General features: G+C 43.8%; 1 protein-coding gene across 1 annotated transcript in view; it reads right to left on the bottom strand.

The window, feature by feature from the left end:
- LOC135551471 (beta-1,3-glucosyltransferase-like) overlaps nt 1–16,613 on the bottom strand; it is a 158,722-nt gene that overhangs the window by 57,334 nt on the left and 84,775 nt on the right. The window contains exon 4 of the mRNA XM_064982680.1: nt 1,290–1,399. Coding sequence (XP_064838752.1) covers nt 1,290–1,399 — 110 coding nt within the window. The remainder of the gene's footprint in view (nt 1–1,289; nt 1,400–16,613) is intronic.

Here is a 16,613-nt window from a genome sequence, read left to right on the forward strand (position 1 = left end):
GTCAGTCTATGTCATGGAAAGAGCAGGTGTTCTTAATGTTTTGTATACTAAGTGTATAACCCCTATAGGGAGGCCTGCCAGATCTATTGGAGTGATTGGTTCGAAACGATCATTAAGAACACGTGATTGGTTCAAAACATTAAGAACACCTGCTCTTTCCATGACAGACTGACCAGGTGAAAGCTACTTTATTTCATTGCACTACTGGACATTACACTATGCTACCAGCACCTCGTTTTCTCTACCTCTCAGATGGGGATACAAACTGAGACAATGATCGTTTCCTTCACATAAAAAGCAATGCTGACACCATGTGGCAAAAAGAATGGGCTGCACTGGTGCCTCTTTCATTGATTATGTTTGTTGTGAAAAGACATATCCTTTATTTCATTGGTTGTCTATGGTATTCTGTACAGATCTTATCAACTCCACTCCTTAATTAGGTTTTATAACACGGTGTTAAAGGAACAATCTGCAGTTCAAAAAACAACAAAGCAGGCACCCCGCCACTGTTTTGGTAAGGGATGGGGCTGGAGAAATGTAACCACTCTCAATGGCTTTATTTAATTCATTTAAAAGTCTAGCTTTCTCGCTCACAAGCCTGCACTGGTATTTGATCTTGCATCCTCTGTCTCACAAACACACTTGACCACCATTTTGAAACACTTTGGCTGGAAGCTTCACCGAAAAGCAATTCAATGGTGGTATACCAATGGTGGTATTTCAACTTGACACGGTTACACTAAACTGATGGTTTTCCACACAAATTATTCCAAAAGAGTAACGGCTATATGGTCCACAGGGAGCAAAGAGGAATAAGTAGGTAAACAACAGCTATTTGTGGCCATGAACCATATTTCTTAGAGAAGATGGTTGAAGTTAAGGGATGCTGTTGTCTAAAAACGTGTGTGTGTGTGTGTGTGTGTGTGTGTGTGTGTGTGTGTGTGTGTGTGTGTGTGTGTGTGTGTGTGTGTGTGTGTGTGTGTGTGTGTGTGTGTGTGTGTGTGTGTGTGTGTGTGTGTGTGTGTGTGTGTGTGCGCGTGCGTGTGCGTGCGTGCGTGCGTGCGTGAATTACTATCATTGTGGGTACCGGAAAGCCACAAATGTCCCCACAATGATAGTAAAACAAGGAATAGTCCCTCATGGGGACATGTCCCAGGTGAGGGTTACAATTAGGGTAGGAGTTAAGGTTAGGGTTCAGGGAAAATAGGATTTTGAATGTAAATACAGGATAGTAAAACGTATGCTGTGTGTGCGACTCTAAGAGTCATTGGTGGCGCTGGTGGTACCTGTGTGAGGCTCTGAGTCTGTTGTAACAGGTCTGCTTTCTGTCTCTCCGCCCGACTCACGTGGAATGAGTTACTCTGGCTCTGGATCACAAACACTATCTCTTGCAGGTCTGCAACACACGAACAGCACAGGAACAGATCAGACACGCACACACCAGGTTTAAAAAGAAGAAATACGCACACATTAGGTCATAAAAACAGCACAGGATGTGAATTTGTGCCAAACCAACACAACACATTCCCATTCTAAAGATATTTTAGGGATAATTAACAGCTCTCTTAAATTCCCACACAACACATTCCATTTCTAAAGATATTCTAGGGATAATTAACAGCTCTCTTAAATTCCAACACAACACATTCCCTTTCCAAAGACATTGTAGGGATAATTAACAGCTCTCTTAAATTCCCACACAACACATTCCCTTTCTAAATATATTATAGGGATAATTATCAGCTCTCTTAAATTCCCACACAACACATTCCATTTCTAAAGATATTCTAGGGAGAATTTAACAGCTCTCTTAAATTCAAACACAACACATTCCTTATCTAAAGATTTTCTAGGGATAATTAACAGCTCTCTTAAATTCCAACACAACACATTCCCTTTCTAAAGATATTCTAGGGATAATTAACAGCTCTCTTAAATTCCCACACAACACATTCCCTTTCTAAAGATATTCTTAGGATAAGTAACAGTTCTCCTACATTCCCACACAACACATTCCCTTTCTAAAGATATTCCAGGGATAATTAACAGCTCTCTGAAATTCCAACACATCACATTCCCTTTCTAAAGATATTCTAGGGATAATTAACAGCTCTCTTAAATTCCCACACAACACAATGCCTTTCTAAAGATATTCTAGGGATAATTAACAGCTCTCTTAAATTCCAACACAACACATTCCATTTCTAAAGATATTCTAGGGATAATTAACAGCTCTCTTAAATTCCAACACAACACATTCCCTTTCTCAAGATATTCTAGGGATAATTAACAGCTCTCTTACATTCCCACACAACACATTCCCTTTCTAAAGATATTCTTAGGATAAGTAACAGTTCTCCTACATTCCCACACAACACATTCCCTTTCTAAAGATATTCTAGGGATAATTAACAGCTCTCTTAAATTCCCACACAACACAATGCCTTTCTAAAGATATTCTAGGGATAATTAACAGCTCTCTTAAATTCCAACACAACACATTCCATTTCTAAAGATATTCTAGGGATAATTAACAGCTCTCTTAAATTCCAACACAACACATTCCCTTTCTCAAGATATTATAGGGATAATTAACAGCTCTCTTAAATTCCCAAACAACACATTCCCTTTCTAAAGATATTCTAGGGATAATTAACAGCTCTCTTAAATTCCAACACAACACATTCCCATTCTAAAGATATTCGAGGGGTAATTAACAGCTCTCTTAAATTCCCACACAACACAATCCCTTTCTAATGATATTCTAGGGATAATTAAAAGCTCTCTTAAATTCCCACACAACACATTCCCTTTCGAAAGATATTCTAGGGATAATTAACAGCTCTCTTAAACTCCCACACAACACATCCCCAATCTAAAGATATTCTAGGGATGATTAACAGCTCTCATAAATTCCAACACAACACATTCCCTTTCTAAAGATATTCTTGGGAAAATTAACAACTCTCTTAAATTTCCACACAACACATTCCCTTTCTAAAGATATTCTTGGGATAATTAACAGCTCTCTTAAATTCCCACACAACACATTCCCTTTCTAAAGATATTATAGGGATAATGAACAGCTCTTTTAAATTCCAACACAACACATTCCCTTTCTAAAGATATTCTAGGGATAATTAACAGCTCTCTTAAATTCCGACACCAACACTACCTTACTCTGACCTCCATTGTAGACAATAGTCATCCCCATAATAAGAACTTTATTTGGCCTGAGTGACAAATGTCACTGTCACTGTCACACACACACACACACACACACACACACACACACACACACACACACACACACACACACACACACACACACACACACACACACACACACACACACACACACACACACACACACACACACACACACAACAGTAAATGATGATCAGTCAGATGGGGACTAACTAATGTAGTGACAGAACCCAACAGATAGCTGAATCAGCCTAAAGCCCTTCTGTCCACTGTGTGTGGCAAGGGCAGAGAAACATGATGGGCAGCCTAGTAAATATTATTGAGTTTCTCCAGTGTGTAACGAGCCTGAGCTTAACAGGGAGCCTGCTGATAGTTTTCTGTAGCAGCTCGACAATGTCTCTTATCAGCCTCGATCGCTCTTCAGGGAAGTGGGCCGCCTCAGCGTGTGAAACGTTTACATATCATTATTGTCACTTTCACATAGGGCTCATATTACAGGCCCCACTAATGCAGTCGGCCTTAATGCGGAATCCATTTACAGAATAGTAATGATGGAATGGGGGCCTTGCCAGGGTGACGAATCACATCGGTGGCCATTGGAACGACTGTAAGCTACATAAGCTCTTGGTCTCTCTCGCTTGCCAACGGAATAACAACCTGGCTGAAGGATTAATGGAGTGAAGAATGTGTGCAATTTTGGTCCCATCACACAGTTCAATGGAATTATACCCAACGACCCGCATCAAATCCCCAAAACTGTCTTTGACGATTTTACAGCCCTTTGCTCTGAGGATTGTGAAAATATACATTGAACAAAAATATAAACGCAACATGTAAAGTGTTTGCATGTTTCATGAGCTCAAATAAAAGATACCTGAAATGTTCCACATTTGTTTACATCCCTGTTAGTAAGCATGTCTCCTTTTCCAAGATAACTCATCCACATGACAAGTATGACATATCAAGAAACTGACTAAACAGAATGATTATTACACAGACACACCTTGTGCTGGGGACAGTAAAAGGCCACTCTAAAATGTGTGATTTTGTCACACAAACACAATGCCACAAGTATTGAGGGAGTGTGCAATTGGCATTCTGACTGCAGGAATGTCCACCTGAGCGGTTGCCAGTGCATTTAATGTTAATTTATCTACCATAAGCCGCCTCATTTTAGAGATTTGGCAGTACGTCCAAACCCGGCCTCTCAACCGCAGACCACGTGTATAGCGTTGTGTGGGCGAGCAGTTTGCTGATGTCAAACCACTCGTGGTTATGGTGTGGACAGGCATAAGCTACGGAAAACAAACACAATTGCATTTTAACGATGGCAATTTCAATGCACAGAGATACTGTGATAAGATACTGAGGCCCATGGTTGTGCCATTCATCCACTGCCATCACCTCATGTTTCAGCATGATAATGCACGGCCCCATGTCCCAGTTCTACAGTTGTCACCCATTGAGCATGTTTGGGATGCTTTGGATCGACGTGTACAACAGCATGTTCCAGTTCCCACCAAATCCAGCAACTGCGCACAGCCATTGAAGAGGAGTGGGACAACATTCCACAGGCTACAATCAACAGCCTAATCAAATCTACGCAAAGAAGTTGTGTCGCGCTGCATGAGGCAAATGGTGGTCACACCAGACACTGACTGATTTTCTGGTCCATGCCCCTACCTTTTTTAAAGGCATCTATGACCAACAGATGCATATCTGTATTCCCAGTCATGTGAAATCCATATATTAGGACCTAATAAATGTATTTCAATTGACTGATTTCCTTATATGAACTGCAACTCAGTCAAATCTTTGAAATGGTTGCATGTTGCGTTTAAATTTTTGTTCAGTATAGTTGTCTCACACATTGGGACAGTAGGCCACATCCAGCTGTACTGACTGACTGACTGACTCCCTGAATGGATGGATGGAGCCGAGGATTTTAAACGAGCAGCCTTCCTTGAGATTGTCAGATCCTCCCACTTTTCATTGTCCCTACCAGGATTTGAACCAGCAACCTTATGGATATTGGTCTCCCTTTCTAACCTCTTGAACAGGTCTCTAAATCTATGGATCCTAGGCTACATGGTATAGGCCTAGTCTATAAACACAGAATATGTCTACGGGCCGCCACAGTAGGGAAACAAGCCACATCCAGGTGTAGAAACTAGAGAGGAGTAAATTGGCCAGGCTAGCAGCCAAGCCTCTCAGGCAGCACTCATTGTAATGACTTCTGCTGTAACCTTCTGGGGCCCCGTCAGGTATCTAAATTAACATCTCTCCTTGGCACTGGTGCTCCCAACTTTAAAAAGTTAGGAGCAATTCAAATAAGTTTGTTTTAATTGACGGAGAAACAGCATACATTGAGACTATATGAATTCTAGCTACTTCTGAAGCACATGTGGTGCCCTAGAAACTAAGAAGTAACACTGTAAACACATCCGTTTAATATCAAAGCTAAAATGTTGATACGAATACCTGTCATTGAAATTACAAAGTCATTTGTGGAATATTAGGTTTCTACATTGTGTAAAATCACACTTTTCCTACTGAATGCATTACATTGAAAATGGTACAGTCTCTTTAAAAACGTCAGGTTTGTGATGACCACATAACTGCCATTCATTGCTATGATCATTGATCTCCTGAAGAAGCTTTCCCTTTTCCTTTCTTTCTGTGTCCCCAAATGGTTGGGTTATACTGGTAAAGTAACCAGGTTATTAGCCAGCTAGCCAATGAAGTAACGCCTAAACAAAGTGTACACAGATGGTTAACAATCATGGGTCAGATCATTTGAGCTAGTTGGGCTAGATGCAAGTCATTTTCGCTGGAGTAATGGTGCTATCATGACACGTACGAGTCTGGACTCGCTTGTTTCACTAGGGCACTCAGGAAACAATGGTACAGCGTAGCTTCATCATTACAACAATTATTAAGAGATTTTTATCATAGTTGTACAGTGCTCCTAAAATAAAACTCCTGGTTAGACATCACAATATTTTGTTGCATATCCGACCAAATTGTCTACACTTTAGAGCCCTTGGCCTCATACATGCTCTCGCATTAGGGCTCAAACAAACCATTTTAAAGGCCTGGACATTTTAATTAGCCGCTGAAGTATTTGCACACAATGTAGTCAAAGGTATTGCGTGTCGTAAATTATGATTACCGGAGGGGAGGTTTGTGTTTCTGCAAAGCTTTTTTAACCAACAGTAACACAGGGATTTAAAAACAAAAACAAACAAGTCACAGCAGCTAGTGTCAGGTCTGTAATCTTCCTCTGGCGAGTAGTGGTGTTAGAGCAACACGGGGAATAGAGAGAGAGGGGTAGAGGGAGAAAGAGATGATGCAATCACACTGGCTGGCACTTGAACCCATTCCCACACAGGGCCTGAAAAAACTGCACTGGGGTCAAGGGTGTATTATGTGTTAATAACATTTAGACTACGTTACCCAGAAGGATATGCGGGGGGGGGGGGGCAGGTGGTTGAAGAATGCCTTGTATGACTAAACAAGGAGTTTTCTAGCTGAAGTATATGTTCATTAAAAGTAGTTAAACCTAAGCCCCAGTTTGTCATCATATAAGGAACAAACATAACATGGTGTCAGATTGGTAGTCGCTATGACGAGACAGAAAAGAAAGGAGTAACTGCAAATTTCCACAACAAAAATTGAACATTCTACCACAAGTCAAGTGACGTGAGTAGTCGAAGATGCTAGCTTGCAAGAGTGAGGACAACGAGCCGCAGCAGCGAGAGTGACAGCAGCGAGAGTGACAGCAGCGAGAGTGACAGCAGCGAGAGCAAGGCTGCATTGGAATCTGTTGACGAGCAAGTTGATGAGCAACATACTGAGGTAAGAGAAATTGATACTGTTCCTGTTCTCCGTTATGGATAGGCTTAGTCCTCCTACTCCTATGCAGTTAACAGGCAATTTAGCTGACAATTGGAAATGTTTCAAGCAGAGATTCAATATCTACCTAGCAGCCAGTGGTGCAGGGGGAGATGATGACAAATTGAAAGCTTCCATTTTTCTGCATGTTTATTGGAGAGGATGCATTGGACACTTACAATAGCTTTCAGCAAGACGAGGCAAACTTCACATTGACTGTGCTATTGACTAAATTTGAGGAGTACTTTGTACCAAGCCAGAATGTCACGTTTGAGAGATACAAGTTTTTGGATGAGCTGAACACACTGAGCAAAACCTGTGAATATGAAAATCTGAAAGACTCACTAGTGAAAGATAGTCTGTGGCATACTTGATAATGGACTCAAGGAGAGATTGCTGCGTGAGCAAGATATAACTTTGGATAAAGCAGTAAATGTGTCGAGCAGCTGAAACCACCAGAGCACAAGCTAAAGAGCTGTGCAGGGATGAGACGTCAGTGTACACAATAAAAAGAGAGGAGCAATACACACAACGCCTTACAAAACAAAAACAAGCAAAAGAGAGAAATCCAAACACTACATGTGGAAAATGTGGATTTATCCAAAAGCCAAAAAATTGCCCTGCATATGGCAAATTCTGTAACAACTGTGGGAAAAATAATCATTTCTCAAAATGCTGCAAAGCTGAGGCTAATTCTGTGGAAATATGCAATGCAGTAAATGCTGAATGGATTGTGCCATTGACTGTGAATACCATTCAAGCTTGATACTGGAGCACAGCTAAACCTGTTGTCGCTGGATGACTACAAAACACTGAAGGTGAAGAGCAAAATACACCCAAAATGAATGTTACTGGTTATACAGGGGATAACATACCAGTCAAAGGAAGCTGCATAGTAACTTTACAGCACAAAGGAAACAGTTCAGAGCAGAGCTGCTGATTGTGGAAGAGTGTGCAGCCTATTCTCGGAATCAATGCATGTGAAAAGCTCAATTTATTGAAAAAAGTGAAAATTACCAAAAATCACTACTGGCTATGAGTATGAGGATGTGTTCGATGACAAAAGTTCCATTTGCACTGAGGAAAAAGCTCAAAGAGGAACTCGGACGCATGGAAAAGATGGACGTCATCACAAAAACGGATGAACCTACAAACTGGGTAAACTCACTGGTTATTGTGGTGAAAAAAGAATGGCGATCTCAGGATATGTCTAGACCCGAGAGATCTCAAAGCAATCAAGAGAGAGTATTTCAAGTTGCCAACCAGAGAAGAGATAATGTCGCAGTTTACTGGAGGAAAGTGGTTCAGTAAGCTTGATGCCACACCAGGATTCTGGCAAATGAAGCTAGACGATGCAAGCTCAAGGCTATGCACATTCAACACACCTGAGGGCAGGTACAGATTTCTTCGTCTACCATATGGGATTCTCTCAGCGCCAGAGGTCTACCACAAGACAATCCACATGCTCTTCGAGCACATTCGAGCAGATTCCAGGAGTGGAGACCATGATGGATGAGATCATCGTCTGGGGGTCCACAAAAGAAGAGCACGATGCGACAGTGAGACAAGTGCTGGACCTGACACGGAAAGTCAACCTAAAACTAAACAAGGACAAATGCGAGTTTGGTGTGAAAACACTTACCTTCGTGGGAGACGTACTTTCAGAGGATGGAGTCAAACCAGACCCGAGGAAAACATCAGCCATCAACAACATGGAGCGCCGAAGACCAAGGACGACGTGAGACACTTCATGGGCATGATCACCTACCTTGCAAAGTTCCTACCTCAACTCTCAACACAGTCCGCTCCACTCAGATGTCTTCTGGAACAGAAAAATGAATTGGAATGGTCCCATGTACAGGGAAACTCCTTCAAAAACCTAAAGAAGACAGTCACAGAAGAGCCCGTGCTCAGGTTTCATGTTCCAGAGAAAAGCACAAGGATTTCTGCAGACGCATCACAGTTTGGCCAGGGAGCAGTTCTTCTGCAACAGCATGACGACACATGGCAACCCGTCGCTTATGCGTCCAGAGCCTTGACAGGCGCAGAGACAAGGTATGCACAAATGGAGAAAGAACTACTGGCGAGCACATACGCTTGCGAAAGGTTTCACCAATACGTCTACGGACGGAACTTCGAAGTAGAAACCGACCACAAACCATTGGTGTCAATCATGTCGAAGCCACTGAATGATTGTCCAATGAGAATCCAGAGAATGTTGATCAGACTGAAAAAGTATGATGTGAAGATGATCTATACCCCGGGAAAGTTCATGTTTGCCACCACACTCTTTCTCGAGCAGTCGACAAGAAAGAGAGCTTCGACACACAGAAGAACACTGAGATTCAGGCCTACGTCGACATGATGGTAGCATCACTTCCTGTGTCTTCTGAGAGAATGGAGCAGATCAAAAGAGACTCCGCAGCTGACCAAACAATGACAGAGTTGAAAGAAACAACACTGATAGGATGGCCCGCTCAACAAAAACAACTGTCCAAGGAGAATACAGGATTACTGGATGTGCAGAGCAGAGCTCACCATGGTGGGTAACAGTGTTCAAAGGCAATAAGATTGTCATTCCCATGACACTACACAAAGAAATGCTACAGAAAATACGAGGGCCACTTGGGTGAGGAAAAATGCAAAACGATGAGCACGAGAAGTAATGTACTGGCCAAGAATGAACCAGGAAATCAGCCAGACCACTGCTTCATGTGAATTGTGTTTGACCTACAGGCCAAAGCAGCACGCCGAGCCGCTAATGCCTCATCCAGTACCCAACAGACCCTCCCACAATTTTTGAGTTTACCTTTTTGACTGCAATGGAAAAAGTCCCGTTGTTGTTACCGACTACTACTCAAACTACCCCGAAGTAGCAACACTGCCAACTACCTCCAGCAAATCTGTAATCACCTACCTGAAATCAGTATTTGCAAGACATGGGGTTGCGTCTGAACTGTACTCGGACAATGGCCCGCAATTCTCAATTTCCGAATTCCGATCGTTCGCTAACGACTGGGGATTCCGACACAACACCTCCAGCCCCAACTACCCAAGGTCCATCGGCTTAGCAGAGAGTTCAGTCAAAATTGTCAAAGGTCTGATGAAAAAGGCACATGATGGAAAGGAGGATTTCCTCAAAAATCAGATGATCGACCGCAGCGCACAGCTGCAGAACGGACTTTCACCTGCACAAATGTTGATGGGACTTCGCATCAGAACCAACCTACCCATCCATGAGGACTTTCTAACACCCAGAGGTGCTCACAAAGTCAAACTCGCAAAAGGAAAAACAAAAAGACAAACAAAAACAGCGACAAGACAAAAGTGCAAGACACTTACCTGAACTGAAACCTGGAGATCATAAACGACTCCGAGACATCACTACAGGAACCTGGATGCAGCAAGGGTGTGTGCAGAGAGAAGTTGCACCACGATCCTATGAGATCCAAACAGAGCATGGATCACAACTGACACGAAACAGAGTGGATCTAAGGCTTCAGCCATTCACTCAAGGGACTGAGGATCACCGGGAGGATACTGCCGAAGCGTCAAATGCCTTTAGAAATGGACAAATCAGTCAGAACACCCTGACTGACAACGCTGTCCAACTGTTTCAGGAAGCACTTCAGCAGAAAGACCAAAAAGGACTATCAGAGCCCCTGAAAGGCTTATGGAGAACTGCTTTAAAAAAAGGGGGGCACCTGTACTGAATGTTTTATTTATGTGAAAAGAAATAGAGCCACAATATTGTATTGTTGGAAAGACTATATTTAGTTGAAAAAAATAATACATCAGAATATGTTTATTGCCTCTTAAGCGATGAGAGCAATGTAAAAAAAAAGCAATTGGGGAAAAGAAATGTGTGTTATTGAAAATTGTGTGTTATGCAGGTTGAGTAAACAAATGTGATGTGACATGTGTAGTTAAATAGAAAAGTGATTATTTTAAACTTCTTTTAAAGGAAAGAAGATGTGTTGTTGTGTTAATAACATTTAGACTACGTTACCCAGCAGGCTATGCGGGTGGAGGGGGGGGGGGGCAGGTGGTTGAAGAATGCCTTGCATGGCTAAACAAGGAGGTTTCTAGCTGAAGTATATGCTCATTAAAAGTAGTTAAACCTATGCTCCGGTTTGTCATTATACAAGGAACAAACATAACAAAGGGTAAACACTGGATCGGTGTCATATCTTTTTAATGTTGTGTGTGTTGCTCTGGGTGTGCATCCTCTTTCTCCACCATGGTTACCCACACCCCATCACAGATCCCCAATAGATCAAAAGGCTTTTGTTTATCGTTTCTCCTATACACACACACACCACCCTCTGAAAGATCAGGTTAGAGACAAAATACGTCTCTTGTACCTCTAAATCCCCTCTCAACGCCCTTCTGCTCAGTCCGCTTAGTTAGAGTGTGATGTCTGTTATACTCTGCGCCCGTGTACTGTATTCTAAAACCCTAGGTGCAGTTCCACGACGGCTTAGTGTCCTGATACTACACCAAACAGCAATATTACACCAGCTGCCTGCGACTAGTGCGATCATCAGATAAGCTGTGTGCCAATCTCTCATTGTGTAGATAAATACACCCCCCCCCCTTGTCAAAGCAGAGGAGAAACCGGGGGTAACTAATTAAGAGTGAATTCACTGGCCCTGGTGCCACATGGGTTTCAATGAATCGTCAAACAATAGAGAGGAAGGCTCTGTCCCATATGGCATCCTATTCAAATCAAATTTTATTGGTCACATATACATGGCTAGCAGATGTTAATACGAGTGTAGCGAAATGCCTGAACTGTGCTTCTAGTTTCGACCATGCAGTAATATCTAACGAGTAATCGAACAATTCCCCAGCAACTACCTTATACACACAAGTGTGAAGGAATGAATAAGAATATGTACATATAAATATATGGATGAGCGATGGCCAAACGGCATAGGCAAGATGCAGTAGATGGTATAGAGTACAGTATATGAGATGAGTAATGCAGGGTATGTAAACATTATATAAAGTGAAACTGTTTAAAGTGACTTGTGATACATTTATTACATCCAATTTTTTTATTATGAAGTGGCTAGAGATTTGAGTCAGTATGTTGGCAGCCGCCACTCAATTTTAGTGATGGCTGTTTAACAGTCTGATGGCCTTGACATAGAAGCTGTTTTTCAGTCTCTCGGTCGCAGCTTTGATGCACCTGTACTGACCTCGCCTTCTGGATGATAGCGGGGTGAACAGGCAGTGGCTCAGAGTGGTTGATGTCCTTGATGATATTTTTGGCCTTCCTGTGACATCGGGTGGTGTAGGTGTCACGGAGGGCAGGTAGTTCGCCGCCGGTGATGCGTTGTGCAGACCTCACTACCCTCTGGAGAGAACTTACGGTTGTGGGTGGAGCAGTTGCAGTACCAGGCGGTGATACAGCCCGACAGGATGCTCTCGATTGTGCATCTGTAAAAGTCTGCGAGTGGTTTTGGTGACAAGCCACATTTCTTCAGCCTCCTGAGGTTGAAGAGGTGCTGTTGCGCCTTCTTCACCACGCTGTCTGTGTGGGTGGACCATTTCAGTTTGTCCGTGATGTGTACGCCGAGGAACTTAAAACTTTTCACCTTCTCCACTACTGTCCCGTCAATGTGGATAGGGCGATGCTCCCTCTGCTGTTTCCTGAAGTCCATGATCATCTCCTTTGTTTTGTTGACGTTGAGTGTGAGGTAATTTTCCTGACACCACACCCCGAGGGCCCTCACCTCTTCCATGTAGGCCGTCTCGTCATTGTTGGTAATCTATCCTACCACTGTAGTGTCGTCAGCAAATTGATGATTGAGTTGGAGGCGTGCATGGCCACGCAGTCATGGGTGAATGGGGAGTACAGGAGAGGGCTGAGAACGCACCCTGTGGGGCCCCAGTGTTGAAGATCAGCGGGTTGTTTCCTACCCTCACCGGCTGGGGGTGTCCAGTCAGAAAGTCCAGGACCCAGTTGCACAGGGCAGGGTTGAGGTCCAGGGTCTCGAGCTTAATGACGGGTTTTGAGGGTACTATGGTGTTAAATGCTGAGAATGTAATAGATGAACAGCATTCTTACATAGGTATTCCTCTTGTCCAGATGGGTTAGGGCAGTGTGCAGTGTGATTGCGATTGCGCTGTCTGTGGACCTATTGGGGCGGTAAGCAAATTGGAGTGGGTCTAAGGTGGAGGTGATATGATCCTTGACTAGTCTCTCAAAGCACTTCATGATGACGGAAGTGAGTGCTACGGGGCGATAGTCATTTAGCTCAGTTACCCTAGCTTTCTTGGGAACAGGAACAATGGTAGCCCTCTTGAAGCATGTAGGAACAGCAGACTGGGATAGGGATTGATTGAATATGTCCTTAAACACACCAGCCAGCTGCTCTGAGGACGCGGCTCTGGTGCCGTCTGGGCTGGCAGCCTTGCGAGGGTTAACATGTTTAAATGTTTTACTCACATTGGCTGCAGTGAAGGAGAGCCCGCAGGCTTTGGTAGCAGGCCTTTGTCCGTGGCACTGTATTGTCCTCAAAGCGAGCAAAGAAGTTGTTTAGTTTGTCTGGGAGCAAGACATCGGGGTCCACGACGCGGCTGGTTTTCTTTTTGTAGGCCGTGATTGACTGTAGACCCTGCCACATACCTGAGCCGTTGAATTGCGACTCTCCTTTGTCTCTATACTGACGCTTAGCTCGAATCAGTGTATACATCAATGTTGTTCGATGCTAATCGGATCATATCCCAGTCCATGTTGATCGAAGCAATCTTGAAGCGTGGAATCAGATTGGTCGTACCAGCATTGAACAGATCTTAGCACGGGCGTTTCCTGTTTTAGTTTCTGTCTATAGGCTGGGAGCAACAAAATGGAATCGTGGTCAGATTTGCCGAAAGGAGGGTGAGGGTGGGCTTTGTATGCGTCGATTAACAATGATGAGTAACAATGATCCAGGATTTTGCCAGCCCGGGTTGCGCATTCGATATGCTGATAAAATTTAAGGGGCCTTGTTTTCAGATTAGCCTTGTTAAAATCCCCAGCTACAATAAATGCAGCCTCGGGATACGTGGTTTCCAGTTTACATAGAGTCCATTGAAGTTCTTTCAGGGCCGTCGAGGTGCCTGCTTGGGGTGGGGGTGATATACACGACTGTGAATATAATCGAAGAGAATTCTCTTCGTAGATAATGTGGTCAGCATTTGATTGTAAGGAAATCTAGGTCAGGCGAACAAAAGGACTTGAGTTCCTGTATGTTGTTATGATCACACCACGACTCGTTAATCATAAGGCATACACCCCCACCTTTCTTCTTACCAGAGAGATGTTTGTTTCTGTCGGCGCGATGCGTGAAGATACCAGGTGGCTGTACCGACACTGATAACGTATCCCGAGTGAGCCATGTTTCTGTGAAGCAGAGAATGTTGCAATCTCTGATATCTCTCTGGAAGGCAACCCTTGGTTGGATTTCGTCTACCTTGTTGTCAAGAGACTGGACATTGGCAAGTAGTATACTCGGGAGCGGTGGGCGATGTGCACGTCGACGGAGCCTGACCAGAAGGCTGCCCCATCAGCCCCTTCTGCGGGACCGTTGTTTTGGGTCGCTTGCTGGGATCCGATACATTGTCTTGGGTGGTGGACCAAACCGAGGATCCACTTCGGGAAAGTCGTATTCCTGGTAATGTTGGTAAGTTGACGTTGCTCTTATATCCAATAGTTCCTCCTGGCTGTATGTAATAAGACTTAATATTTCCTGGGGTAACAGTGGAAGAAATAATAGATTTAAAAAACTAAATAGTGCATAGTTTCCTAAGAACGCGAAGCGAGTCGGCCATCTCTGTCGGTGCCGGATGTGGAGCACTACATAGAGCACTATTTAGGGTATAGGGTGCCTTGTGGTGCACACATGAAGAGAGGAAAATTATGAATCCTGGTACAGTGCCCCCTTCTAACCTAATCTCCATCATGCCTTGTCCTCCTGTCCTCTCAATTTAGCCCTTTAGCCCCGAATGCCTCTCCACGTTCCTCTTTTAATATCCTGACAGCCAAAGCAGGCAGTCCCAGGGGAAGTGAGGGTTCGATAAATCTATCGAATTACAGCAGAGTTGATTTAAAATGGCGGCTCCCATGCCAAAGATACTTCAAAACACAAAGAGATACCTCTCAATGACAAACAGAAGTGGATTTCCCCGCTTTGCTCTGCGATGGCTAGCGGCTGAGAAGGGTGTGGAGTGATGCTTAAGAGGAAAGAAGGTGGCTAGGGAGATAGTGGAGTCCCTTGGCACTGGTTGTGAGGTCGCTCGGACATACATTCACACGGACAGAGACACCACAGACACACAAATGCACGCAAGCAAACACGCACACACAGTCGTCAACCTCACACCATATTCAGATTATTTATTTTGCCAGGTCGTTGTCTGGTCACCGAGCTGGTGAGCATATGAGTCTGTTTGTTGATCTCCTCTTCCTCTCACTCTGTATTCTACAAGAGGTGGGGGCAGTCCATAGATAAAAAATATATATATATATTGCCTGGAAGGAGACAGAAAGCTCTGCCCCTCTCCATTCATTTCCCTTTTCTCATCACATGGAGCCAGCCTTCCTGTAATATCACCCTCTCTGATAAATGGCAAAACACAATCACCCTCTCTGGTCAGTGAAGGCAGTGGAGTGTGTTGGAGTTGATGCTCGATGCGCTCTGGGTGTGAGTGAGAGAAAGAGAGATAGAAAAGCAAAGCCGAGTGTGTTTATGGTGATGATCAGTAGACTGTGCACAAGAGCAGATCATGACTGCACTGTAAAGTAAGTCTGTGTGTGTGTTCATGCGTGGGCACACATACATGCTAAAAATGTAGCATACAAATTGTGTTTGTGCATGTGGTTGCCTGGCCCTGCAGTGCTGTCACCTTGTTGACACAAATCCATACTGACACATGGATTTGTGTCAACTGAGCAGGAAGGAACAGGATGGCAGGGGGTGAAGTGATAGGAAACAGAGGAGCATGAGGGTAGAGAGAGGGAGGGGGTCACCCCATCAGTGCTGCAGGTGTGGGAGTCCTAACTACAGCTCACTGGCGCTTAACCCTTCACACAGCTCAGGGCCCAACTTCACCCCCGCGCGAGGTTAAACACATAAGCATAGACAATACATAGAAAGGGAAAGATCGAGGCAGATGAATCGTGCAATTTCAATGAGACCAATTTCTTTGTCAAATTACATTCGGCTTCTGTTGAGAAGGACAGAGCTCCTCTGCCACCGTTGAGGCCATTAGTGTGTTGTGTGGAGAACAATAGATGTGTCATTGCAGATGTAAAGCTCTCTATTGTAGCCATCATTGCAGACAGACACGGAGGATGTCAATAGCTGATTTCCATAAGCGGAGGGCCCCGCGTCCTCGCCGCCTCCTCTGATTGGGTCGGTGTAGCAAGATGCCGCATTCCGATGGCTTGCATCAGTTGGCATGTTGGAATTATCCCGCTCCGGAATTAACCATCTCTTGCCATAAAAACACACTCCATT

This window comes from Oncorhynchus masou, chromosome 13 (genome assembly GCF_036934945.1).
Source record: "Oncorhynchus masou masou isolate Uvic2021 chromosome 13, UVic_Omas_1.1, whole genome shotgun sequence".
Lineage (NCBI taxonomy): Eukaryota > Metazoa > Chordata > Actinopteri > Salmoniformes > Salmonidae > Oncorhynchus > Oncorhynchus masou.